The 27330-nt window shown below is 45.1% G+C and overlaps 1 protein-coding gene and 1 non-coding gene across 5 annotated transcripts in view; both read right to left on the bottom strand.

The window, feature by feature from the left end:
• MTOR (mechanistic target of rapamycin kinase) overlaps positions 1-27330 on the bottom strand; it is a 115944-nt gene that overhangs the window by 31737 nt on the left and 56877 nt on the right. For all 4 annotated transcript variants that reach the window (XR_009452110.1, XM_059691265.1, XM_059691264.1 and 1 more), the window contains 4 exons: positions 13229-13304; positions 10115-10254; positions 2016-2116; positions 124-239 (listed from right to left, as the gene is read on the bottom strand). Coding sequence is in view for 3 of the 4 variants with exons in the window: in XM_059691265.1 (XP_059547248.1) it covers positions 124-239; positions 2016-2116; positions 10115-10254; positions 13229-13304 (433 nt within the window). In the remaining variant the exon portion in view is untranslated. The remainder of the gene's footprint in view (positions 1-123; positions 240-2015; positions 2117-10114; positions 10255-13228; positions 13305-27330) is intronic.
• LOC132232052 (U6 spliceosomal RNA) lies at positions 14479-14585 on the bottom strand. The gene has a single exon (XR_009452215.1). It is a non-coding gene; the product is annotated as a U6 spliceosomal RNA (small nuclear RNA).

The raw sequence follows: 27330 nt of genomic DNA, 5'->3' as shown, positions 1-27330 counted from the left end.
ACCGGACTCCAGAGCTGAAGGGCAGCAGCCTGTCTGCACAGGCACCGTGTGCCTAGGAACTGACAGGCCACGTATAATTACCTTGTTTTTGCTAGATGGTCTGGGTACACACGTGGTTTTTACCTGTTGTGCCAGGGAGAAGAGGTCCTGATGTAGCGCGAGCACGGCTCTGTAAAATGCCCCATCGTGGGTGTCCCGAGGGATCATACAGGTGTATTCCTCCATGCTGTCCCACTGACCTACACACACACACACACACACACACACACACACACACACACACACGGTGGGAGGGGGAGGGGAGAGAAGCATTAGGGTGGCCAACTTCCTGGGCTAAAGGCAGCATCTCAAAGAGACCTTGTCATTGTTACTTGCACTTAGCTTGGGGTTCAAACAAGACAAACTTGAGCCTGATGTATCAAAATCCTACAGAGAACCCTCCACACTCTGTAAGGTTGAGCAACCCATTCCCACAAACAAAGCCACATCTGTCTTCTGAACACAGGACTCCACGCTGCCCCAGGGAGCTCCATGAAGGATGGGAGGAACGGCCCGAGTGCAAAGCCCGCATGACAAGAGGGTTTGATGCAGTACCTCATTAACCTGGAGAACTCGCTCAGGTTTCTCTAGGTGAGATGGAATGGCTTTCTTCCTCACTAGTGAAGCATCTCCCAGTTCAATGGTACATTGGAAATTATATTTCCCCTTAACAACTGAAAACGGCCATTATCCAGACAGGGGACAGGATTAGACAAATAGTTTGCCCGTCTCACTCTGGCAGTACCTTTGCCTCGGAAGGGAGGAGATAAATAGAAAGATGGCCTAGGTCATGGCACAGTAGCCTGTGTCGTGGCCGAGTGGGAAAATGGTTGCAGCCAGGAATGCAGCCGGAATGGCTTCCCCTGGTGGGGTGAGCATGTATCGAATGCCAGGGGTTCTAAGACCATCTGCAGAAAAGATATCAGCTTCATTAGCTGCAAACTGCAGGGCTGCCAATTTCATAAGGCATTTTCCTGCCTTTCACTCCTGCCCAGCAGCTCATCCATTCTCTATGCCTCTGGGTAAAAGCAAAATAGCAAACAATGACTCCTCAGGAAGTAATTTATTTTTGAAAAATGTGTTGAATCCGGCCCAGAGCTCATGAAAGGAAAGGCTATAAGCTCTGTGACTCAAGGGGGATCGAATGTGGGTGGGAGGTTATGTAACCTTCCTCGGGGCTTGATGGGTGAAGCTCTTCTCCCGCAACATCCTCTGGCCCCTTCCCCCTCATTCACATGTCTGGACAGACACTGGTCACCCTCTCAACTGGGGGTTGAGGTCAGAAATCTACAGCCTGTGGGGGTTAAAAGGAAACCTCTGCTTTCAAATACTTGAAGAATGAGAGTAAGGCAGGCAGCAAGGAGGAGGAGAAAACAAAATTGCTAAAATGACTATAATCGTTAGAGACAGTGACAGGAATATGGGGGCTCAATAGGTGATCCCCTTCACTTTTATATATGTTGGGAAAGTTAAGAAATAAAAGGAGACAGCTCTCTTCTCTCTTTGTTCCTGCTTGGGTGAAAGACATGATGGGTGGAGCTCCAGCAACTGTACTGGAGCATGAGGTAGACTGAACACAGAGGCCCCATGCAAAGCAGAAATATGGAAAAAGGCTAACGACAATGGAGACAGAATACAGTCTGGGAATTCCTACTTGAGATTTCTTTAATCAGAGAGAAAATAAACCAGTAACTTGTTTAAAGCAAAAAGACAAACCCAAAACAAAACCAAATACACCTCGCTAAGTCATCTGAATTTCGTTGCTTGCTCACTGCTTTCCTTGGTTTCCCCGTGCAAAGCCATTTTTACCTAAGTCTAACAAGTTAGTCAAAATCATCTGGTAGGGACAGATGCAAAAGACAGAGGCTCATAGACTGGTTGACACTTCTGCAGATCTGACATCCTACCTGCAGCCGCAGTACCTTGCTTTCTTTTCTGATGTACACTGACTAGGGTGCCTATGAGGGAAGCCTTACCTAAACCCCATGCAGCTGCAGCAGCCATCCGGGCCATCTTGGCTTGGGTCTCATCATTAACCAGGGTCCACTTTTCACAGCACTGCTGGTGGAGCTGCCCCCTGGAGGAAAAGAATTATATGTTTGGGTTAACCAAAATCACCTCTATGACTTGCTGCTCTTTTGCCTCTTGGGTTAGCTGGGGGACACAGAGGAAGTGGATGATAGGGACCTGCCTTGAACCAGGAGCCTTTAAATCAGTGGTTCTCAACCTTCCTAATGCCGTGACCCTTTAATACAGTTCCCTCATGTTGTGGTGACCCCCAACTATAAAATTATTTTCGTTGCTACTTCATAACTGTAATGTTGCTACTGTTATGAGTCGTAATGTAAATATCTGATATGCAGGATGTATTTTCATTGTTACAAACTGAACATAATTAAAGCATAGTGATTCATCACAAAAACAATATGTAATTATATATGTGTTTTCTGATGGTCTTAGGCGACCCCTGTGAAAGGGTCATTCGACCCCCAAAGGGGTCGCGACCCACAGGTTGAGAACCGCTGCTTTAAATGAAAAGGACTTCAACTGGATCACACGACAGAGAAGTGACTGGCAATTTGTTGTTCCTATGGCCTGGTACTCATAATTTATCTGACAGTGAGTTATCAAAATAGGGACCATGTCTAACTTGATGCGATGTGAAATGTCCTGAAAATCTGGCCCCCTTCATAAATATTAAATACCCTCTCTTGCATGCCAATGAACTGTAGCTCACTCCCTTTGGCAGGCTTAGAGAGAAAGCGATCTGAAGAGACACATCTGGACATTCAGTTTTAGCTCAAAGCTATAGGGAGAACTGGCTCTTCGAAGGATTACACCCATGGTTGCAGGCTGAAATGAAACTCAAATGAAATCAATCTGCACCGAAGGAAGAAAGCTCTTCAATGGTCATATGTAGATGCTGCTTATTCTCAGAGGTTTGCACAATTATCATGAATGTGGCTAAAGACTATGAGATACTGAGATTATGAGTGATCTCAACAGACTCTGGTACTCATTCCCCCCCCCCCCCAAATAAAAGCAGAAGTTTATTTAGAAAGTCCAAGAGGTAGAAAAAGTGAGCCAGCTGGGCTGTGTGGGCTCAGGAAACAAATTACAGGGGCAAAAGAAGGGCCCTTGGAGCTTGGGGGGGGGGGGGGGGAACAAAGGCACACGCCTTGAGGGAAGAAGCAGGGATAGCAGAATTCAAAGCTTGTTGCCACAAACAATTCAGCATCTCTCTAGTCTTTTGTCAGGACTATCCCTTTCTGGGCCCAGGGTCTAAGGCAGTGGTTCTCAACCTTTTGGCTCTTTAAATACAGTTCCTCATGTTGTGACCCAACCATCAAATTATTTTCATTGCTACTTCATAACTGTCATGTTGCTACTGTTATGAATCGTAATGTAAATATCTGATATGCAGGATGGTCTTAGGCGACCCCTGTGAAAGGGTCGTTCGACCGCCAAAGGGTCGCGACCCACAGGTTGAGAACCACTGGTCTAAGGGTTTAGCTTTGCTTTTCATTTAGAGGAAGGGAGCCAGTTCAATGTGAAACACTATGAATGATTACCCCAAGAGACCAGGCAGAAGCAGTGCAGGAGCAGCATTCTGGGAAGGCAGCCCTGACAGTGGACACAGGCACCACCTTCAAAGCTGTGGCTGTGTCAACAGCTGTCAGAATTCTACCCAGGGAGGTGGGGTTCCTCTCCCACAGTATTTGTTATGAGCAAGCATGCAAAAAGAAAAAAGAATAAAAGAAAAAAGAATGCAGAATATACTGAGTCCTAACTCTCAAAGAAAGTGTGTGTGTGTGTGTGGGGGGGGGGGACAAAATCAAATTAATAAAAATGTGAGACTGTGTGTGGGGCAAACATTAGGATCTGCTTTCTGACACCTCTCACTGCACACCAGGGCGGAATAGGTAAAGGCTTCATCCCCAGGACTTTGACTTTCCTACCCAGTGCAGCAGCAGAAAGCTTAGAACACCAAGCGGTTGGCTGACTCCCACATAACTGGTTCTCAAGGATCGGAGGCCATCTAAGGAACAGGGTGGCGAGGGGGTTCACCTAGGCTCACTTTGGCTGCAGCTGTGGCTGTGTGCATTATGGGGCTGGAGGCTGACTCCTGTAGTTTAGCTTCCGAGAGGCAGATGAGTATGGGCATAGGGGTAGGGTCTTAACCCTTTGCGGTCGTTTGTCTACTCTCAGCCACCACAGCAAGGAACCATACAAATCTTAACTCTATTCATTCATGTATCAGTTCATAATTTCTCTGAAAGCTCTTAAGTGTCTAAGCGACCTTGTCACGAACCAAAACATTGCCACGACAAATTGGAGATATCGAAACTCAATATAAACAAATGCGACCGTTCCACACTCACCATGCAAAACACCGTGGCGAGTCAGTCACCTTTTGAGAGTGAAGAAATCGACAAGCTTCGGAGATACCTCGCAGAATTTCAAATAAAGCTTTACAAATTACGTTTAACTGTAATTAGGCATTCTCGCTTGTTAAGATATTTCAAAATAATACTCCAAAATGGCAAAAAGAAAGTTACCGAAAGAAGTGTACTGCGAATCTGAAAGTAACGATTAAGAGTTTTATTTTGGCACCTTGAATACTGACTCTGACGTAGAAAGTGATAACGTTTGTAGTGATTCTACTAGTAGTGACGTAGTTCCATGCGGGGAGCCGGTCCATCCTTGCTGTTTCAAGGGACCTGGTATATATGGCATACGGTTCTTAATATGTTTGCTCACCTTCTTGGCGCTGTGTTTTAACCAAGGTCACCTCTCCGAGAAAGGTTGAATCCCCAGGTAGGGATTTTTCCCCTGAAGTTAGGGAGGGAATAAAACCCCTCAACTAAGTGCCAGGCTGGTAATTAATCACTTTAACTATGAACAATCATGCTTAAGCTACATAATCTTTACTCCCTGGAATGGAGATAAGAAACGCCCTAACCTTTGTAATAGAGATTGATAGGATTGAATCAACTGGTATAAATACAGATGTAACAAGACAGCAAGAGACAGAACTTAGAAGAGAGCCAAGAAGACAGAACCTACACAGAACCTACAGACAGAAGAACTTCACTGGAGAGAACATGGCAAAAGATCCTGGACTGAACCTGACTACAGAAATATGGCAAGAGAACCTGACTAGAACCTGGTGACCGAACCTGGCTGGAGATCTCAGACAGAACCTGGCTGGAGAACCTAGCGAGGGAACATGGCTACAGAACCTGGCTGGAGATCCGAAGCAGAACCTCTCTGGAGATCCAGACCAGAACTTGGCTGGAGATCCTGGCTAGGCTGCTGATCAACTGAACACTGTCTCCGTGTCATTCCTTCTTCGCCGACTCCGTCTACGCCTTTGGGAACCCCTGGACCTGCTGGGGTTGGACCCCGGCAGTTCCAAAAAAGAATGAATAAATCTTGTTTATCCTTCGTAATCTTGCATGTTATGTATCACTGCTCTTTCAATGGAAATTAATTCCGACCAGTACGACACCCATGTCCAAATTTAATACGACCGCAAAGGGTTAACTCAGTGGTAGCCCTGGATCATTCCACCTCTAGTGAACGCCTGCCTCAGGCATGTTCAGGGTATATATTCAAATCAAAAGCAATTTAGAAATTACTCTAAATAAACTGAATAAACCATGTAAGGAATCTACATATAATCAGGAAAAGAATTCTGCTTCTTTCATCTCTTTTAAAAATCTTTTAGTCTGCTGCATTCTTAAACCCCTTGGTCAGCATCACTGCCACTTATACTTTATAGGTGATTATAAAGCTGGAATGAACCCAAGAGGTCTGAGGTAAATGGACTGAGTACTGCAGTGTCAGGAGACCTGGAGCACAGGGCTCTTGGGAGACCTCAGGCCGGCTGTGCCAACTTCTGAGATGCTCAGTTTCCTAACTGTCACATAGGTGGACTAGACACAACTGCATCTAAGATCTCTTCTCATATATCTAAGCTGTCCCTACGTAACCCATCTAAGGAAAGTAGTTGTCTTTAATTTAGAAAAGGTGGGAGGAGAAGGGACCAGGAGAGATTTCAAAGGAGGAAGAGGCAGTCCAGGTAGACCTTGAAAGATGGGGAGGATTTCAAAAACAGGCAAAGGAGCAGAAGAAAAGGTAGGCAATTCAGGAAACTGAAGGAACAAATGCAGAGAAAAATTCTGTGGGGTTTGGAGAAGAGCAAATAGTTTGGCCAGAGCACAGATACCGGGCAGAGGCCACTGAGAAATGGGCTGAAGAAGTGGGCTGAGATCACAACACAAAAGACTTTGATGTGAGGCTGTGACATTTATACTAAGTCATTTGAAGAACTGATTAGAGTTTAATTTTGAGAATATTTACATTTTTTATCTTCCTCTTAATAACATATAGTTGTATGATAACCAATTTGAAAGTTAAAGAAAATTGGTTTTGAAATAATGTAGTTAATTCTTATTAACATATGTTTCTCTTACTTTTGATCAGTACCAGCCAACAGAAAATTCTATGGTGAGGGACATGTTCTATATCTGCCCTGTTCAATGCGGTAGCCACTAGGCACAGTGGCTACTGAGGACTTGAAATGTGGCTAGTGTGACTGGATTATTAATTTAATTAGTGGCCACCACATTGGACAGCGCAATTTAAATACCTGTTGGACATAAAAAGCATACCCCAGTTTTAGTTGCACAAACTGATGGAGCAGATTTGATAGGATATGTTTCCTCAGTTTATTGAGGTAAATGATGAATATGGAATGCTAATTATGAAAATAAATGAAAACACTTGAATCTCTCTAATAACGGCTGCCAGACAAACCAATGTCAAATAACTATATACAGACTATTATTTGTATATATATGTGATCCAATGCCTAAGGCTAAATTCATTGACATTAAATTTTCATATACAACATCTTTTATTTGGGAAATATAACTCTATATTAAGAAATAAAAATAGCAATCATTTAGCAAAAGAATATCTGTGATTAGGTACAGAAAGAATATGTGCAGCAAGAGATCATTCTTTTTAGAAGTCTTACTTTGACTTTTCAATTATATATATATATATTTTATTTTTTATTTTATTGATTTTTTACAGAGAGGAAGGGAGAGAGATAGAGAGTTAGAAACATCGATGAGAGAGAAACATCGATCAGTTGCCTCCTGCACATCCCCCACTGGGGATGTGCCCACAACCCAGGTATATGCCCTTGACCGGAATCGAACCTGGAACCTTTCAGTCTGCAGGCCGACGCTCTATCCACCAAGCCAAACCGGTTTTGGCTCAATTATATTTTTTAAACTCCAAGGAATAAAGTTTTTAAACAAATCAAAATTTGCCTATATTAAAGAGACTGTGGTTTAGTGAAAAGATGAGGACGCACCTGTAGGTACTCAGATGGAACAGTGGTCTAGACTTGTTAAATGAAAAAGACAAGGTGCACAACGGTGTGTTGACTGCATTGTCATAACATAGATGCCTGCGTGCACGGGTCCTCCCTGAAGTCTACATGAGGACCTGGTCTCCGTGCCGGAAGTCTGAGTGGCTGGGAGACTTGGTTTTCACGGTTCCATCACTGTTCTTTTACTATTGAATTCTGTGCTATGTGTATATTACCTTTTCAAAAAATAATGCTTTAAAAAAATGAGTACAAAGCTGTAGATTAAAAAAATAGAAGCCTTCAGAAACAGAGGTTCCCCATGCAGATCCAAATGCAAGGGCACAGGCCTGCGGATTCTATCTCCCCAAGACAGCTCCTTGGAGGTCCGGTTCAGGGGAGCCTTACGCTTTGGGTTAATCAGGCCTCTGAGGAGCGCTGGGTGTTCCAGCCTCACCTTCATTCTGGAAGCTCAAACTGTAATGCCTTTACCCCCCTCACTTCCACTTCTAGTAATTCTCCAAATCCTGCTAATGCCACTTCTCCATCCCCACTGCCTCAGCTTTCCCTCTTTGCCACCATCATCTCTCCCCTTGGATGGCCTCTGAACTTGTCTTGCTATCTCCTCTAGCATGCCTTCAATCCTCTCCAATTTGCCCCTAAAGGGTCTTTATAAACCTGTCAATTATGGCTCTTCAAATATTTGGATGGCTTCCCAGTAACCCTTAGGTTAAAGTCCAAATGCCTAACTTGGCCTATAAGCAGCACTTGCTACGGTCCCTTTCTACTTCTCCTGCTCACCTTTTACCTCTTTCCACATCACACCTGACCCCCAGCCATACTGAACTTTCAGAATCTTGAATCTACATTGCTTGCTCTTCCTCACTGCACAGGTCCAAGTAGGATATCACTCCCAACTGGAAGCTTTCTTGAACCTTCCAAGTCTGGATTAGGATTCTTATTTCCCAAAGTTCCCTGGGCTTCCCTGTGTAACTGTATTCACGCCGCATTACAACAGCCTGGTTGTCTCCTCCAAAAGCTTGGGAAAGGCAGGGGTTGGGTCCATCTCATTCATGGCTGTGTCCTTGGGGCATGGCACAGACACTGGCAATGAATAAGTGCTCAATAATTACTGGTTGAATGAACGAATGGGGGACCATTCTATGTCCAACAGAAAGTCAGATAATCTACCATGGGAAGGTGGTCTGGCATTTTAACTATTTAAAACTATAGTTAAACTATTTATTTTATTTTATTATTATTTTTTTAATATATTTTATTGATATTTTATAGAGAGGAAGGGAGAGAGATAGTCAGAAACATCGATGAGAGAGAAACATCGATCAGCTGCCTCCTGCACATCTCCTACTGGGGATGTGCCCGCAACCCAGGTACATGCCCCTGATCGGAATCGAACCTGGGACCCTTCAGTCCGCAGGCCGACGCTCTATCCACTGAGCCAAACCGGTTTTGGCTATTTTTGTTGTTGTTGTTTTTTTTAATATATTGATTTCAGAGAGAAAGGGAGAAGGAGAGAGAGAAAGAAACATCAATGATGAGAGAGAATCATTGATCAGCTGCCTCCTGTACACCCCCTACTGGGGATCGAACCCCGCAACCCAGGCATGTGCCCTTGGCCGGAATTGAACCTGGGACCCTGCAGTCCGCAGGCTGATGCTCTATCCACTGAGCCAAGCCGGCTAGGGCTATAGTTAAACTATTTAAGGACTGCAGTGTGGCACCTTGTTTTAACTATTTAAAAAACTGCACTTGATGCTAGAAAACAAGAATGGAAACCATTTTTTTCTTCGCTGTCTCCATAAATTCCCCAAACCAAGACATAGGCAAGTGTTCTCAACTAAGCACCACTGTTGCTTCTACCTAGGACTCCTTTCCCCTCTCCCACTCTCCTTCACCTGCCTCCAACCGTGGCCCTTCCTCCAGGGGGAACTGCAGGATCAGCCTTCGGTCTTCTGAAGTCACGAGCTCATACCATGGTCACTGTTCGCTGAGGCTTTAGTATCTATCTGTTATGTGCTTGTTTCACCCACCTCACAACGGAGGCCTTGTTTTCTGTCTTTTTTACACCTGGAGCCTGGCATAGGGCTGGGCACAAAAGCAAGCATTCAGTAAAGTTGAAGCACCTGAAGAGGGCAGTCATTTGTTCTTTCCTACACTCACTGGCAAGTGGTAACAAATAAGATCTAGACCAGCGGTTCTCAACCTGTGGGTCGCGACCCCTTTGGCGGTCGAACGACCCTTTCACAGGGGTCGCCTAAGACCATCCTGCATATCAGATATTTACATTATGATTCATAACAGTAGCAACATGACAGTTATGAAGTAGCAACGAAAATAATTTTATGGTTGGGTCACAACATGAGGAACTGTATTTAAAGGGCCAGAAGGTTGAGAACCACTGATCTAGACGGTCTTCATCAGATAGTCAACGTCAAGAGGCAGATGGAAGGAGCAGGTGCAGATCCGGAGCAGAACCCAAGCCTGTCCTGTCCCAGAGCATGACAAAAGCTAAGTTTTTTTTTTTTTTAAAGAACCTTTTTTCTATTTAGCACTGAGACAGAACAGAGACAGAAATACTGATGGGAAAATACCAAATGAAACAAACTTAGGGGGAGGCCTTTCAAAGCCTCTCTCTAGCAGCCACTCGGCCATCACCCTGCTGCAGCTCACCATTCTCCCAAGGCCTCGAGGCAGCGCATGCGGCCCAGCATCAGCTCTGGGTCATCCTTGTTGGTGTCCATTTTCTTATCATAAGCTACAAGGGCATCCTCCCACTCGTGCAGCTTCTCATACCAGGTGGCCTGGATCTCCTGCCAAGTGGAAAAGAAGGACTATGGTGAGGCACAGAGAACAAGAGGGACACAGTTTTAATCCACACACTCTTTCCTAAGGTGCCGTGTTGTATGGATGACACTTCACCTATCACAGTATGTCTTGGCCTTGATAGAGAAGAACTTCCGAATGTTTGAGGTATGCTGGGTGATGATAGGAATGTTGGTTCTTGGCACACCAATGGAATGAATGATCCTGGGATAAGCTGAGAGCAGATGTCAGGTCATGTCCTCCCCCATCATTTCCTGCCCAGATACAGAGGCCACCAGAATGCCAGTGTGCAGGGATCCGAGGGCAGGAGAAACCATCTGGGACAGCAGGAAGCCCCGAACAGAGCTCCTGCAGGGTGCCAAGGCTTGATCTGCTGGAGTGCTAATGGCGGCCACATGGCAGGGATGGCAACTGCTTGCTCAATGGGGCCAGAAAGTCAGGCCACATCTGCATATTTGCTGGAGGAAAACAGCTCACTTTTGAAAGGCTTTTGATTCTCTGCATCTCTTCATGCATTTTTAAATTTCCAGGAAATAATTTAAGTACAATATAATACCACTACTTAAAATTCTTTGGAAAACCTTTCCCCCTTCTCCTCAAGTCCCCCATCCAACGTTCCTTCCTGCTCAGCGCTTGGCAGCTTCACCAGTGTCAGGGCCAAAGGGTGGATTCCAGCACTGGGCAGATGGCATGCCACGCTGCAACGCAGTGTCAGCCACGTGAGAAGAGGAGCTGCAGACTGTGGCTCTCTAAATGGTCAGGGGGCTGTTTTATGTCTCAGTCTGCCCTCCATCTGCCCTCCACCTCAGCTGGTTTTCTGGGCTTCATCACCAGCTTAGTAAATGACTATTTCTCTACCAGACCAGGGCAGTGGCTCTCCAGGGATTTCTTTAACAATATGATTCTGCAGTGGAATTTATATGAAATAATGCAGGGCCCACATTAGTTCCCCCTATTACCCTTCTCTCCTTTGTAAATAAAACTGATATTTGAGTACCATATACACTCATAGCAACTCTGCTAAGCTCGCTGAAAGGGTCTTTTCTTGTTGAACCTCTGTAAGGAGGTCATTTCCATTTTAGGTCGTTAACTTGTACTTCCCCCCTTGTTTATTTCAGCAGAGCCAATCCCCTCTGCTGCTCCTGAACTAATCCTGCTTCCACCACAGCCTTTTCTTCAGTGTCAGTGGATAGTGGGGTTCCCGAAATGGGTATCTCTGGCTCCGTGGCAGGTAAAACTACCGAAGCTTCATTTTCCAAGCCTGTTTAAACTATGCCTCAATATGAAAGAGAAAACTCACAGAGAAAGAGTGACTGCAAAGACTGTGAAATTAAAAACTCTTAAATTAAGAAGTAACACTGGAGAGTTTCCCGGTTTGCATTTCTATACGGGATGGAAAAGAAAGGAGGGCTAATGACTAATGTGTGGCACACACAGTATGAACAAGCAGAAACTAGAGGGAGCGGAATATGGAGCAGGTCAGATAGGGGGCAGGATATTTTGAAGTGCAATAGATTGCAGAAACTATAAGGTCTAAGCAATGAATCACACAAAATTCTAATGAGATTGCTGTTACATAAATTGTGCTGAGAAAGCGCAGGCTCTGCCAAGGAAAAGCAAACCATTGTCAAGTTTAATATGATTCAGCTACCTACATATAACAGAAAACCAACCATGGGTTTAGCGGTAACCCTGAAGCTAATGGCCACCTTTAGGACCTGGAGACAGAGGGACTTTCATGTAAGGTGGGCATTCTTAGCCACTGGAGTAACAACCATCCGTTTGGAGATCACCTGAATACCAGATGACTGTGGCATCCTGCTTTCAAACTGGCACTCACTGTGGTCTAGAGCTCTAAGGCTATCAAATAAGAGTACATCTTTGTCTGGGTGGACTGCCTAAGTGCCCACTCTGCCAACTTTCTTCCCTCTGCAAACAAGGACGGTGGCATGGATGAATGAGACATAGTTCTTTCTGTTTTGCCATCTGGAGAGATGCTTTCTTAGTCTAGTTACAGATCTATGCTCAAGACAGCAAAATATTCCCTTAATGGGTTCAGTGAAGCAAAAGCTGAGGAAGTAGTCACACTTTTCGTCACTCTAACACACTGGGCTCTTGATTAAAGCAAACCAGAGTAAGTGACCTACACTACTAATGCAGGGTTCCTTATCAAATATATGGACCCAGAACTCCCTGCCCTTCCAGGAAGTCAATGCTAAGTTGATTAAGTCGATGCTTTATATATGGTTAGGAAGTTACCAAAGCACCCTCCCAGGACCACAGAGAGTAATGGAAAGATTTTAATATTGGTAGGGCAAAGATGGCAGAAGAGAAGCTATGTAAGCAATAATGAAATGGAACAATCACTCAATATCAGGTATAAATTATAGTATATTTTTTTCTGGAGAATTGGCCATGGTTTTTTCTGATGTACTGAGTGTTAACTGTGGGCCAGTGGCAATGCCAGCTGCCACAGATGACACAAAGAGAAATCAGGTCGGGCCTAAACACCTGGGCTCTGATGCCAGACTGCCCAGGTTCAAGTACTGGTTCTGCCTTTGATTCCCTCTCTCAGCTCAGGTGAGGTTGTTATCCTGTCGGTACCATAGTCTTTCATCTGTAAAATGGGATAACAACAGTACCTACTCATGAAGCTGTTGTGAGGACTGAATTAGATGAAGTAGATAAAGCACTGAGCAAAGGGCTAGGCGCATGCTGAGAGTTTGATAAATCCCAGCTATTACTGTTTATGGACTCTGTCTTCAGGATCTGTGTTCACTTTGAATAGAGTCCATATAGCCACTGTCTCCTTTGTCCTTAAGATACCGGTATAGGTAAGTTACATCAGACTGTTAACGATAAGAAAAATGACAAGGAAAGTAACTTTCTCAAGGTCGTGGCCAAGTGCATCCCTGGCCAGGTTGCTACCTCTTACTTTTCTAAAAGGAATGAGGCACTTACCAGCTCTCCGAAGTGTTTCATGGCATATTCCAACACCCCGGCAGCGGCCTCTGGCTGCTGTAGCTTATTATTAATGCTGGGAAAACAAAAGGACGAGGTGGTTATACTCAAAACGCCAGAGCACGGGAGGCATGGGGTCATTTGTGGCAGGTGGCTCACCAGCATGTTGGGGACAGTGTTTTGCAGATGCAGAGAGAGAACCAATTGCTATTACCACTCAGAAAGCTCAGCCTGAATGATTGCATCTTGATCGCATACTCATTGTGAGGGGGCAGTTGGTGGACAGGAAGCCTTGCCTGCTCGGCCCGTCCTCCAGCTGGCACAGGCTGGTTTCCTCTTAGACACTGTAGGGCAGGCAGCACATGTCTGCCTTTTAAAAACTAGCCACTCTGAATCCCAAACTGTCCCTGTTGTATAGCACAACCAGATGAGGTACCTTTGAACTTTGAACTCTTCTTCTACCCCATTACTTTCAGTAATAAGAATAACCAAAATAAATAAAAGTCACTGGGCTCTGTGGGCAACACAGAAATGACAGTGAGGCTGGGTCACCCACGTCAATGACAGCAAATCCCGGGGACTGTGGCTGTGCAGCCATCTTGCCTGCTCCCCTGACATCTCCTCTCCTCCGAGTTCAGATGCCCCCCCAGTCCCTCTTCAAGGACCACCACCTACTTCTGTAACAGGCTGTGAAGGAACCAGATTCAGCGTTACCTGCCTGGTCTCTGGCAGAGACACGCCTTTTCCTAACACCCCCCTTCTTTGGTGATGTCACCTGCGGACAGCATGTGGCAATAGGGACTGGAGGACTGTAACTGTGTTGGGGCAACTAGCAGTAATGCAGGAAGGCCTGGTGGCTGGAATCAGTTCATCAGAGAGGCTGCAAATGGCCCTGGAAGCAGGAGAGCGCAGGACTTAGACCTTGTTCCAGTGGGGAGCTATGTAAGAGGGTGAACAGCAGAAGACACAACACTACACCCAAGCCTGAGTTATGGAAGGAGGTTAGGAGGGAAGGCACAGGCTTGAGCAAGTCAAAGGACAACATGATTCTATCTGCTCACAGGTAGGAAGCAAAATGCGACAGACCAACTCTGAAGTCTAGACTGGTTTAACAAGCAAGAAGCCAGTTTACTGCCCTGAGTACGAACTATTTGACTAGAATTCATTTTTAAGTGGTTTTGGGAAATTCCAGGTTTTCAGTTCAATGTGGTAATATGGCAAGAGATTACTGTTACAAATATTATTATTCTTTTTTTCATGAATGCTTCACGAATTTGCGTGTCATCCTTGAGTAGGGGCCATGCTAATCTTCTTTGTATCGTTCCAATTTTAGTATATGTGCTGCCAAAGTGAGCACATAAATATTATTTTTAAAAAATTGAGTACCATTACATTTTTTCCAATAAAACCAAGAGGGAACCGCCCAGAAATATGATGAACCGGAGCAGTTAACATTTGTGAAAGTAATAATCTAATGTCTCATACTTACGAAGCACATTTCAAACAATCTTTCCAACCTCTCACTGCCTTGACCTCACACATCCCTAAGAGAATGAAGGGAAAGGTATGTTCAGTCCTGTTTTACCCCTGAGGAGACTAAGGCCCACACGGGCAGTGATTTCCCCAACGCCTACAGTGACTGGGGACAGTCCCCCTGTGACCAAAGCAATATTGTGCCTCTTCTTTATTACAGTGAGGTTGGCGGTGAGGCAGCTTTGGACTTGGAGTCAAAAGACTTGGATTTGCATTTCTGGAAGTCCAATTCTGCTACTTATAAGCTAAGGTGACCATAACTAAGTCACTAATTTTGAGTTTCAAATTTCTCATCTATAAAATGAGGCTAAGCCCTGGCCAATGTAGCTCAGTTGGTTGGGTGTCATCTCATACACCAAAAAGTTGCCGGTTCAATTCCTGGTCAGGACATATGCCCAGGTTGTGGGCTCAATCTCTGGTTGGGGGCGTGCAGGAGGCAGTGGATTGATGCTTGATTGATGTTTCTCTTTCTCTCACATAAAAGTTTCTCTCTCTAAAAATAAATAAAATAAAGTGGGGCTAATACTACCTCCTTCACAGGGTTCAGGGAATTAAATGGAATAATGGATATGAAATTGCTAAGCAGGCCCTTATAAATGCTTCTTCCTTCATCTGTTTTTGTCCAAGAATAGAAGTTGTTAGAAACAGTTTTATGCTTTTACAGAAAAAAAACCCCATACATCTTAGGTTGAGGCTGGAGCCAGAACTAACAGATCATCAAGTTCCAAACTCACCCTGTAGAGGACTAGTCAAATAGTCCAAGCTCTAGGCACCAGGCTCTGTAACCAGAGGTGAAGGTCACAGTACGTGGTCCCTCTCTTTTACTTACAGGAGTAGATAAGCAGCCCCATGTGGGATCTACTGGGCAGGCCCCTGAGTGCTCAGGCCCAAGCAAAGCAGTGAGCCAGAACATTCTCCCTAAGTTTTGTTTTTTTTAAAAAATATATTCCATTGATTTTTTACAGAGAGGAAGGGAGAGAGACAGAGAGTTAGAAACATCAATGAGAGAGAAACATCGATCAGCTGCCTCCAGCACATCTCCTACTGGGGATGTGCCCGCAACCCAGGTACATGCCCTTGACCGGAATCGAACCTGGGACCCTTCAGTCCGCAGGCCGATGCTCTATCCACTGAGCCAAACCGGTTTTGGCTCTCCCTAAGTTTTTTTTGCTGTAGAATTCACAGAGGCTTTCTAAGCTGAGAACGAAAAGCTAAATCCAAAGGGACTAACCCCACCGCACTTCCATTGTGAAGCACTTTCCCATTCCTCCTGGCCCCAAAGTCAGGTTCTCAATGTTGTAGCTCACTCACATGGGCTGGGTGAACTTTAAGGATAATTAATATCACTGGGTATAGATTTGTGGTTATCTAGTTCCTTGAACCAAGTAAAGATTTTGGAAGCATAAGAAGGCAGGAAAAAAAGAAAACCAGTTATCTACTACAGTCCTAGTGCACGATTAAATCATGCAAATGTAGGGTCCCCGAGGCCTAGCCTGCCATCAGGGCCATGTCCGCCACCCCGCGACGCTCCACTGACACTGCTGTCACCCGGGGGGAGGGGGGGGGGTGGGAGTTGGGAGGTGGGGGGAGGGCCTGAGAGATGCTCTATGCACCTCCTGGTGACCAGTTGTTTGGTTGTTCCGGCCACAGGCCTTTTATAATATAGATAATCAAATATGTAATATATCATATATAAACATAAATAACTACATATTTTATATATTATTTATAGTCCTAATGTGGACTGTTGGGATGGTCCTGGTAGGAATATAAACTATTTTGATAAGGAAAATAAAGTATTCTTTGCCTGAATGAACAGTGTTAACTCTAAGGATGAAACATTAAAATCTAGGTGTTTTAACAACTATCTTCTAATCTTGTGTTCTGAAACATATTCTATTTTCAAGAAAAAATTAAAAGTATTACCAAAGTTTGCCTCACTAGAGATGAAGCAACACAAAACCAAAAACAAGTGAAAATCTCTTCCCGTGCCACTCTCCCACTCATTACACATTAAAAATAGTTTCACAAAAACTGATCAAAGTTAGGGAGTAGTGACTGGAGGCCTCAGAGAAATACAAATTTTACTTCACTGTTGCTATGGCTTGGATATACCTCCACCACAACTTTGCAAATTAAAAAAGAAAATTCCTCATATGGCCCCACTTCTTGAAGAGAAAGGCCAAATAAGTCATCTGCATAACCCTTCCCACCTGAATGTGTGCGGAGGCAGGCGAGGGTGCAGACAGCCCTGGGGAAAGAGAGGGGCCGGGCTCCTTGGAGGGACTCCTGACTCGGCCTTCAGCAAGGCAATCACTGAGGAATTACAACCCTGACTAAATGGACTAAAACACACCCATGAAAAATGAGAGGGATCAGTCTGAGTCCCTTTCAAATATTAAGTTCTTGGTCCCTCATTTGAAGACCTGAAGGAAAGAAGAGGACTGTACACACCCACTTTTGACTATTCAAAGAAGGGATTTTTAAGTGAGCCAGCGGTTATCACCCGTTTTATCTTTCTTCCTTCCTGTTTTTACTTACTTTCCCATAGGACTTTGTCCCTAAGCTACGCTTCTCTATCCTTTTCTTCCGTGGGGTCTCCCACGCATCTACAGGCTGCTGTTGAATGCAAATACAGACGTGGAGGTTCTGGAAAGGTAAGAGAACAAAACTCTTGGTGCTCAAGAGTCTGTCGTCTTGTTTGGGACTTTAGCTTTTTCCCCTTCCTCCACGACTTAGGCGCTCTATCACGGGAGACAATGTATTATAATGACAACAGAAAGATACCTAAATTTATTGAGCTCACTGAGCTAAATGCTTACATGTGCTATCGCAACCCCATGAAGTAGACACTATTGTTTATATTCCCTTTTTAATATGAAGAAACTGTGGCCCAGTAGGTCACAGGTTATTGGATGTCATCCTTTCCCCTAAAAAACTGTGCCATTTGAAAGGCTCTTAAATAATAACGAAGAGTGTACTGTGAGCTCTGCAATGGGAGGGACACTGTCTTAGTTTTCCACTCTGGGCATCAATAGACACCCAGTAAATAATTGTAAAATGAATGAATAAAAGCACTGGGCGGGATGTTTTGATTAGCTCACTCTCTAATTGGCCATTCAAGAGAAAGGAATCCTACTGCACCTTCATCTTAACACCCTCACTGATATTCTGGCGAACACTCCCCTCCAGCCCCTAAGCTCCCATCCCCTAGTTTTCTATTTCCTTTCAGGAGGAACTAATACGCCTTAAAGTCTCCCAGTGCAATAGTCAGCCATGCTGCCACAGCGAGCTTTTCCGAGGCAGCTTGTTCAAGGCTGCCAGGCTGGCAGACAGAGCTCAGGCTGCAATGTGTGGGATAAATTAGCCTCCATGGAAACTCAGTAGTTCCTAGCTACTAAGTCCCCAGTCTCCTCCCTACTTGGGTGACACAAGCCTGTCCTTTGAAATATTCCCCTTTTAAACTCAGATGTGGTTTTATGACACTGGTGGGAGAGACTGCTCTGAGTCTACAGTGCAAATGGAAACTGCCTATGACGTCTGGCTCACGGGAAAAAAGCACCTTTGCTCAAAAGCCCCCCTAATGAGCTCTCGTTTTATGGGGCGGCTGGGAGCTTTCTACAGCCAGTTCTCTAAACACTCCCTTGTGTGCCCCTCAGCCCTCCCCTGAATGCTGGAGCCTTACAAAGGGCAAACTGTTCAAAGCCCCGCTTGACAGCAAATGAGCGCTAACGACACAAACCAGACCCCACTGACGTTGGTCTGTGTGAAAAGACCCGACAACAGACAAGCTCAACAAGACAGAGGCCTGGGCAGCAATGTGCCACAACAGTGTGCAGAAGTGACAGGGCGACTAGATGTTCCATCTCCTCTCGACGTGTACTGAGACCAGAAGGAAAAGAGGGCTGTCTCGCAAGAACTTTCTAAGCTGGTGGATACCAATTCCCATTGCTGTCTTCACATGGGCGAAGGGGTATACATTCTACTCCATATTCCAGTGAGAACATCCAGTTGAGATTTCATATAGCTGTGATGCTACAGAGCAAATGGAAACTGCCTATCCATATATTAAAACCCAGAGCCTGCAAATGAACCTGGGTGTTAGAAAGACAATGAAGAGGGACAGACAGAAGAACACAATGAATTAGGATATCAAGAGGATATACAGCCCTGGCTGGTGCGCTCAGTGGTTAGAGAGACAGCCTGTGCACCAAAGGGTTGCAGGTTCGATCCCTGGCCCCAGTCTGGGTACATGCAGGAGGCAACCAATTGATGTTGTTCTCTCTCTCCCTCCCTTCCTCCCCCCCCTTTCTCTCTTCCACTTTCTAAAAATCAATGGAAAAATATCCTTGGGTGCTGGCTCTAGCCTCAACCTAAGATGTATGTTTTTTCTGTAAAAATATTTTACTAACAAAAAATAAAAATAAAAAGAGGATATACAGACATTTGCATTCTCATTCATTCCCTACCTCGAGTTAATTTTTATTAAAGGAAGATGAGTTGAAGACTGAGAAAATTCTTAACAACTGAGGAAAGACTTGCTAGAGTTGAGTAGAATTAACAAACACAGATAAGAACAGATTCTGCCAAGCATCTTTCTCCCTCCTTTCCAAAAATCTGTGTCCAGAGTAGGAGAGTGTGTAAGCTGAGTAAGCGACTCTGATTTGAGCCTCTCATTGCCCTGGCAGGTGCCCTGTCAGGAGCGATGGCCGAGAAGCTAGTGCTGGGAGTGGGGCTGTTGCGTCTCTGTGGCTTTCCCTCGAGTTTTTCCTCAGTGCTTTGCACGGGCAGGCGGTGACTGGCTGCCCTACAGATGAGACTGACAGAAAGGGCCAGTCATTAACTGTTCAAGGACTTCATGCAAAGCAGTAAGAGGGTCTCTGGCGTGGCCTCCGAATGCCATTCCTGCCACCTGAAGAACTCTTGTTTCCTGAAGGGTTTTCTAAGTCATTGCTCCAGAGGCTCTGGGCTAATGTCAAAGTCAAGGTAATCTGGCCTGGTAATCCCTTCTTGTATGGCCCATTTGGTTACTGACCTCGTCTCTCAGTCTTAGCGCCTTGGTAACCTCACTATTAAGAACAAACGATGCAGGATTATCGAACACAAAGTGCGGGCCTGTCGGAGTCAGTGAGATGGGAGCATCTGCAGTCCCATCTGGGGGGCCATTTAGGCTTTCCCAGTGCTCCCGTGAGGAATTTATGAGAATGTTATGCACTTGCTTCCCAAATGGCTCTGGGTCTTCTCTCTCCTGTCTAGTTCCAGTGCAGACCAAAGCCCGAGTTTGATTTGGTTCCCTGTCAAGTAGGAATGCTCTGAATTCCCTTGGTGACACGCTGGTGACACATGCAACCCAGCAGACAGGGACCTTGGCAGGTCTGAGTGAGGGGCTCCTGACCAGCCCGGATGAGGCAAGCTCTCAGCACTACATCAAACAGCCCTTACTGCCCATATAGAGCAGTGCTGCTTCAGACCATCCCATCTCTTTTCCCAGCATCAAAACTCAGCTCTGTGCCCAACGATGAACCAACAAAACAGGTGGGTGCCTGTACAGAGCCAGGAAGCCTTGGGATTGGCTGGGCCCTGGTGTCCTTACCAGGCAGTTACCCCAGACTTGGGGAACAGCAGCATGGACTGGGGAACTCAACCATGTGATCCTCTCTTTTAATAGGGTCATTTAAAAGCAAAAGGACAGCAGTGAAGACAGATGTAGGAACATCTGAAACATGACATGAGAAAGCTTGTGAGGGGCAATTTAAGTGCAGGCAGCAGGGGAAGTGAAGGGAGATTGGCAGGCCTCAGTCAGGCCAGAGTCAGGTGATGAAAATAGCAGGTCAAGCATTCTTTCTTGCTTCAGAAACTTAGAAGTAACTTTACTCCTTTTCTACACATTGAGAAAGAGAAGGCTGGCCTTGCTGGACAGTTTCCAAGCTAGCACATCTGATGTCCTTGGAGTTCTTGAGGACCTAAGGCACCAAGATAAAAAAGATTTGGTGCAAGAGAGGTGGTCCACCTTGGACAATCAAAATAGGTTTTGGATATCTGAGTGCCTAGTGGCCTAAAGGTAAAGAGCTCTTACTTTGTTTTCACTCCTTCCTTTGTTCAGGTGCAATTTAAAAGGCATGTCTGTCACAATGCCTAGAGGACATGCTAAGTCAGTATGAGAAAGTGGGGGCCCTTAAGAATAAAGAAGATAAATTAGGAAAAGGGGAGACAAAAATCCCTATCTTTTCAAGACCGGTGGGGGGCAGGTATATATATTTTTTTTCTTTTTTTTTTTTTAATATATTTTATTGATTTTTTACAGAGAAGAAGGGAGAGGGATAGAAAGTCAGAAACATCGATGAGAGAGATCGATCAGCTGCCTCCTGCACGCCCCCCACTGGGGACATGCCCGCAACCAAGGTACATGCCCATGACCGGAACCGAACCCGTGACCCTTGAGTCCGCTGGCCGACGCTCTATCCACTGAGCCAAACCGGTTCGGCTATATATTTTTTTCATTAAGAAAAAATTGGGCCTAGCTGGTGTGGCTCAGTGGTTGAGCATTGACCCATGAACCAAGAGGTTGCTAGTTCAGGGGCACATGACCAGGTTGTGGGCTCGATCCCTGGAGGCGTGCAGGAGCAGCATATGGATGATGTTTCTCATCAATGTTTCTATCTCTCTCCTTTCCTCTCTTTCTAAAAATCAATAAAAACATATTTTGCAAAAAAAGAAAAAATTGGGGAAGGGAATTTCACCACAACATAATCACCTTTCCAAAAAACTATTTTGCCAATGCACAATCTGTTTAAATAAATACGTATTTTATACATGTGGTAACCAGAGCATCCTTATAATTTGCATTAGGCTTTTTTTCACAGAACACAGGCATTTTATACTTTATCCAGAGCCTTCATAATCACTTTCAATGGTTGCATACTAATTTCATCCTGCTGAGATGTCGTGTATATAACCAGTCTCGTGGGCATACCCTCTGGGCTGGCTGGGAGTGGCACTTGTCGAAGACCAGGCCCCCAGGAGAGCTGCTTGGGAGCTCACGGTCAGCACCTCTATGCTCATTAAGTGATGTCCTACAGTCTTCAAGGTCAGGCCTAGACGTCAGTGCCTGTCCCCTGAGAATGAGCACCACGTTCAGCGATAAGCCAGGCAAGCTGTCCCGTTTTACACATCACCTCCAGGCACTTCCTGGGGGACACGGGACCCGGGTGCCCTAGTACAACCCAGCATTAGACACAGGAGGGCTGCACAGCCCCGAAATGTCAAAGCACTCGATTTGTGCAACCCAGGGGCCTGTCAGAGGTGTGCTGTAAAAATGATGAATGGCTGTCACATCTCCAAGGCTCTGGCTGATTTAGGGAGCTATTGGCAGGCACATCACTCCCAGCATGTCAGCCAGTTAATTACTTCCAACTTTATCTTTCTTGTCAACACTTCTTGACAAATTGGCCATTATCTTTTTATTCTACAACAATGAGCTCTGCTCCTTTTCTGGTGATGCCTGGAGGTTTCTCTCCTGGCCTTTTCTTCCCATCCAGAGTGAAATGAAGAGCTCTGAGAGATGATGAGAAAGAAGCTGCCAGGAAAAGGAGGGAGAAAAGGAACAAAAGGGAGAGGGCTGACAGATTGAATCCAAAGCTTATTTTCAACTACCTTGACTCCAAGCAGTTGATACTTTGGGTAAAATCCTGATTTCTTGGCTTCTCAAAGTCCAAGAGCTCTGACTCAGTCTATTATGTGGATGAAGTTGGGAAACAAAAATGAAATGAGCTGGCATCTAGTGACCTGGCAGCTTCGAACTCTCCACATTTAACTGTATAAGCAGATGTGAGCTGGCCTTTTTACTCCATTAAGGAGTTAGGCGGCATTGTAAAAATACTGATCCCCATTCTGGGATCGGGGGGAAAATGTGCCTACTCCTTGGTAAGGAAAAGCTGACAGAAGAGGACTGGATTGTCAACATTCCGAACCAATGAGATGTCCAAAAGAATTTGAGGAGACCAATATGTCACCACTGATCATTGCTTTGTCACCGGAACAAACTGTCAGAGGGCACCATGGGGCAGAACCCAGCACCTGTATTTCATCAGCTCTGACACACACTTTTTTCACACTTGAACGTCTCTGCAATCGTCATGCAGCGCACAATTCAAGGTTTCAGAGCACTGTGACACTGTTTAGTTGTCAGCAGTTTGCTCCCACCCCCACCGTGTAGTGATACATAAACAGCAGCAGCAGCTTGAGTCACCATTAGTGGTCCTAAGGCTCGAGGGGTTCCTGAGGATGAGCCAGATGCAGTGGAAGCGCAGAGGGTTACCGCTAAACTACAGCAAGCTCCTCCCTGTAGAATGGGCAGGGGCTGCAATCGAGGACCCTCTGCCCTCTTGGTCAACTTGAGGAGAAACCCTAGGACCATCCTCTCTGTACAGCTCCTCATGCAGGACCAGCTCCCTGCACGGAAGAGAGCCTTCCTTGGGGTTTATAAGACACTCTACAAATGCAAGCTACTGTACAGTGACCCTGCAGGAAGTCTTCAGAATAGCCAGATAAATTACACTCTATCGGTGACAGGCGACAGACCTGACCTCTGGGCTGTGGCTGGCTGTGAACAGGCGTTACAGAAACGATGGGGCTACAAAGAAAGACAACCTGTGCTTGTGCTCTGGCTACACTGGGCTTCCTGCACTCGCCACTCTTCGCTGCTTGGAGCTTTGCTACAAGGAGTACAGGTTCCTAGAGGCACAATGGCACTTTTGAAGTCAGCATGAGCCCAGAGGTTTGGAATGTGTTTTTTACGAGAAGTGAGGAGCTTTGAGCAAATCCTTACCCTTCTGGACCGTGTTTTTTCTTCCAGCAGAGGTGCAGGGAAAAAATGAGACAGTGTACCTTTTCTGGAAGCCAGGAAACAACTGTAAAAGCAGGACTCATACTTCCAAGCAACACAATAGACACCTTGGGAACATGTGTTCAGAATTAAGACACAGAGCGGTTTTGTTCATCCATCTAGGCCTCTCCTGAAGGCTGTAAAGCCCAGTCACCGCTGCCACTAATTGGCTGCTCAGGCACAACTGGCTCAAATCTCCAACATTCTTAAGGAATTACAGGCCACTTTCCCGTTAGTGCTGCCTAAGTCAGGGCAGCAGAGGTGCAGCCTGAAGGGAAGCTCTGCAGGGCAGCTGGGCCCCAGCTTGTCATCTTGTCCTGCCCCATCCCCTTCCCCGACAGGGTCCTAACTCTGGTTAACAGTGATGGTCTACAATTACAATGTAATGGGCATTTGATGCCCACAAGATTTGTTAGGTTCCTGGATACAATATGGGGAATATAGCTACCAGAGACATGGCTGTTTTTATGGGGACATGTTATTTTCTTTTTTCTGTCTTCAACATTAGCAGCTGCATGTGGCCCCTTGGCAGTGATGAAGGTTACTGATAGGCCCATGCAGGCTGAAGTGAGTAGGTATGCCATTTACACAGGCCTCCAGAATAAACAGGAGAGGGACAAAACCCTACCCACTGCTCTGTGGTCCTCTCGCTGATTTTCACAGGTAAAGAAAGAGGGGTGAGACACAAATTGATGGTTTTCAGGGATACAAAGGGATCAATGCTAATAAAAGGGTAATATACTAATTAGACCAGGAGACCTTCCGGACAAAGCCATGGTGGCAGGGCCGAGGCAGAGGCGGTTAGGGGTGATCACGCCAGGAGGGGAGGGCAGTTGGGGGCGATCAGGCCGGCGGGGTGGGGGGACAGATGGGGGTGATCAGGTCGGCAAAGAGGGGCAGTTGGGGGCGAGAAGGCCAGCAGGGGGCAGTTGGGGGCAAGCAGGCCGACAGGCAGAGTGGTTAGGGGCGATCAGGCAGGCAGGCAAGCAGGTGAGCAGTTAGGTGGTCCCGGATTGCGAGAGGGATGTCCGACTGCCGGTTTAGGCCCAATCTCACCGGTAGTCGGACATCCTCTGAGGGGTCCTAGATTGGAGAGGGGGCAGGCCAGGCTGAGGGACATCCCTGCCCCATGCATGAATTTTGTCCACCAGGCCACTAGTTATACTATAAGGATGCTACCTCAAGTTATTGATTAAAAAAGATCTCAACTCTTCCAGTTCTCACTTTGATTCTTTAACTACAACCTATAAAAAAACAAACAAAAAAACTATGATCTATGGAAGAAAAATGGACTTAAAGCAGGAGAGCATGCAGTACCCTACAATGAAGACCTCACCATAAAACACTGGCCATGGAGAGAGATGCTAAGTCTCCATAACAGATGTTCATTTAGAGCAGTGGTTCTCAACCTTGCTGCTCATTAGAATCACCTGGGAATCTTTTTAAAATCCTGATTTCTGGGCCTCATCCTCCGGAAATTCTGTTTCTTTGTTACTAATGTTGTGGTCCCACCCCCCAAAAAAGACCGTACCCTTTTATGTAATGATGTTTACTTTGAATTTATATTAGTTCACACCAACACTCCATCCATGCTTTTGTTCCGGCCCTCCGGTCCAGTTTAAGAACCCATTGTGGCCCTCGAGTCAAAAAGTTTGCCCACCCCTGTGCTAGAGCTACTGTGATGGTCTTTGCTTTCACAGAGCTTACAGGTGGATGAAGTAGAATCTCCTTAGTAGATGTACAAAAACCAAACTGCAGTAGGTGCTGAGGAGGTAAATACCACAAAGAAAACAGAGTGCTTAGACACGTAGTTAAATTCTGGTGGGCAGGGGAGGCTTTTCTGATCAGATGATAATCACATACCTAGAAAATAATACTTATTTGCTGGACACTGACTATGTGTCAGATACTATTCTACTGGTGTTTTATGTACACTATCTATTTTTAAAGAAACTTCCTAGGTGAAGCACAACACACACATATACAGGAAAGTATACACGGGGTACAGCTGGATAAGTTATCACACAAAGTGAAGAAACCCTTGGAACTACCATCCAGACCAAGAAACAGAACACAACACATGGCAGCATCCCAGAAGCACCCGAGCCTTCTCCCAACCACAGCTCCTTCCTCATGCCCAGCGGTAACAACTATCTGACTTCTGACACAATGGCTGAGCTCTGCCAGGGTTTGACTTGATTTAAACGCTCAACATTATGTTTGTGTGACGCAGCCATGTTGCTGCATGCCCCAGTGGTTTTTACATTTGCTGAACAGTATTTCACTGTATGAATAGACCACAATTTACCTATTTTTTTGTTGACGGCCATTTAGGTTAGGTCGTTGTCAGTATTTGGCTATTGTGTGTGGTGTTCCTACAAACGTTCTCACACGTGTCTTTGGCGCATTCACATTTCCGTTGGGAATATTCCTGGAAGTGGAATTGCTGGGTTACAGGGTATGTTCGGCTTTCGATGACACTGACGGGTTGCTCTCCAAAGTGGTTTCACCAATTTACATTCCCACTGAAGTATATGAAAATCCCAACTGCTCCATGTCTTTGCCAGCACTTGGTATTTTCAGTGTTTTCCATTTCAGCCATTTTGATTGGTACGTAGTAGCATTTTATAGTTTTAATTTGACTTTCTATAATGACTAAAGAGCTTGACCAGTTTTTTAGGCATTTATTGGCCTTTTGGATGTCCTCTTTTGTGAGTGCCTGTTCACATCTGGCCACCTTTAAAAAAATTAATGAGTTCTATGTATATGTACTTTGGCTACAATATACACAGATGTATGTTGGCGATATCTTATTGCCTTTTCAGTCTCTCCATGGTGTCTTCTAATGCACACAAATGACTACTTTTACTGCATGTTTTCCTTTGTGGTTAGTGTTTTTAATACCTTGTTTAAGAAATCTTTGCTCATCCCAAAATGCTGAAGATAACTCCTATGTTATCTTCCAGAAGCTTCAGTTTTACCTTCACATTTAGAGTTTAAATCACCTCTGGGCTTGAAGTTTCGTGTGTGGTGTGAGGTAAGGGTCAGAGCCTCCCCCACAATCCCCTATGAGGCTAACTCACCCAGCAGCGCTTACTGAAGACTGTCCTTTCCTCACTGTTCTGTGGTGCTATGTTGTCATAAATCAGGTGTCCATATATGTGTGGGATGTTTAATTCTGTTCCACTTATCTATGTGCCTATCCTTGTGCCAATACTATACTGCCTTAATTACTGTAGCTTTATGATAAATCTGATTTCTAGTAGTATAATTCCTCTAATTTCACTTTTCTTATTCAAAAATGCCTTAGCTATTTTTAATCCTTTGCTTTATTTAACTTAATCCTCATAAAAATCCTGTGAGGTGAAGTAGTTATTTTTATTTCCATTTCGCACTGGTAGACTCAGAGAAATTATGTACTTTAATTTGCCCAGAGTCATAGAACTATCAAGTTATATCTGGGATTAGATACAACTATCAAATTACATCAGGGATTAGAACCCAGATTTGTTTGATTCTTACCCAAGCATTTAAAGCCCTTCATATACTACTTCTTTAAGCCTCAAGCCAGCTGACTCCTTCAGGGCATTTAATATGAATGCTTTACAATTTTAAGAAATTCAATGTTTTAAGCCACCCATATCCAGTTAAAAATCTTATTTGGCAGCGACAAAAGCCACTTTCC

The sequence above is a fragment of the Myotis daubentonii genome, chromosome 3, assembly GCF_963259705.1.
Source record: "Myotis daubentonii chromosome 3, mMyoDau2.1, whole genome shotgun sequence".
Classification (NCBI taxonomy): Eukaryota; Metazoa; Chordata; class Mammalia; order Chiroptera; family Vespertilionidae; genus Myotis; species Myotis daubentonii.
This window is presented reverse-complemented; position numbering and strand designations above follow the sequence as displayed.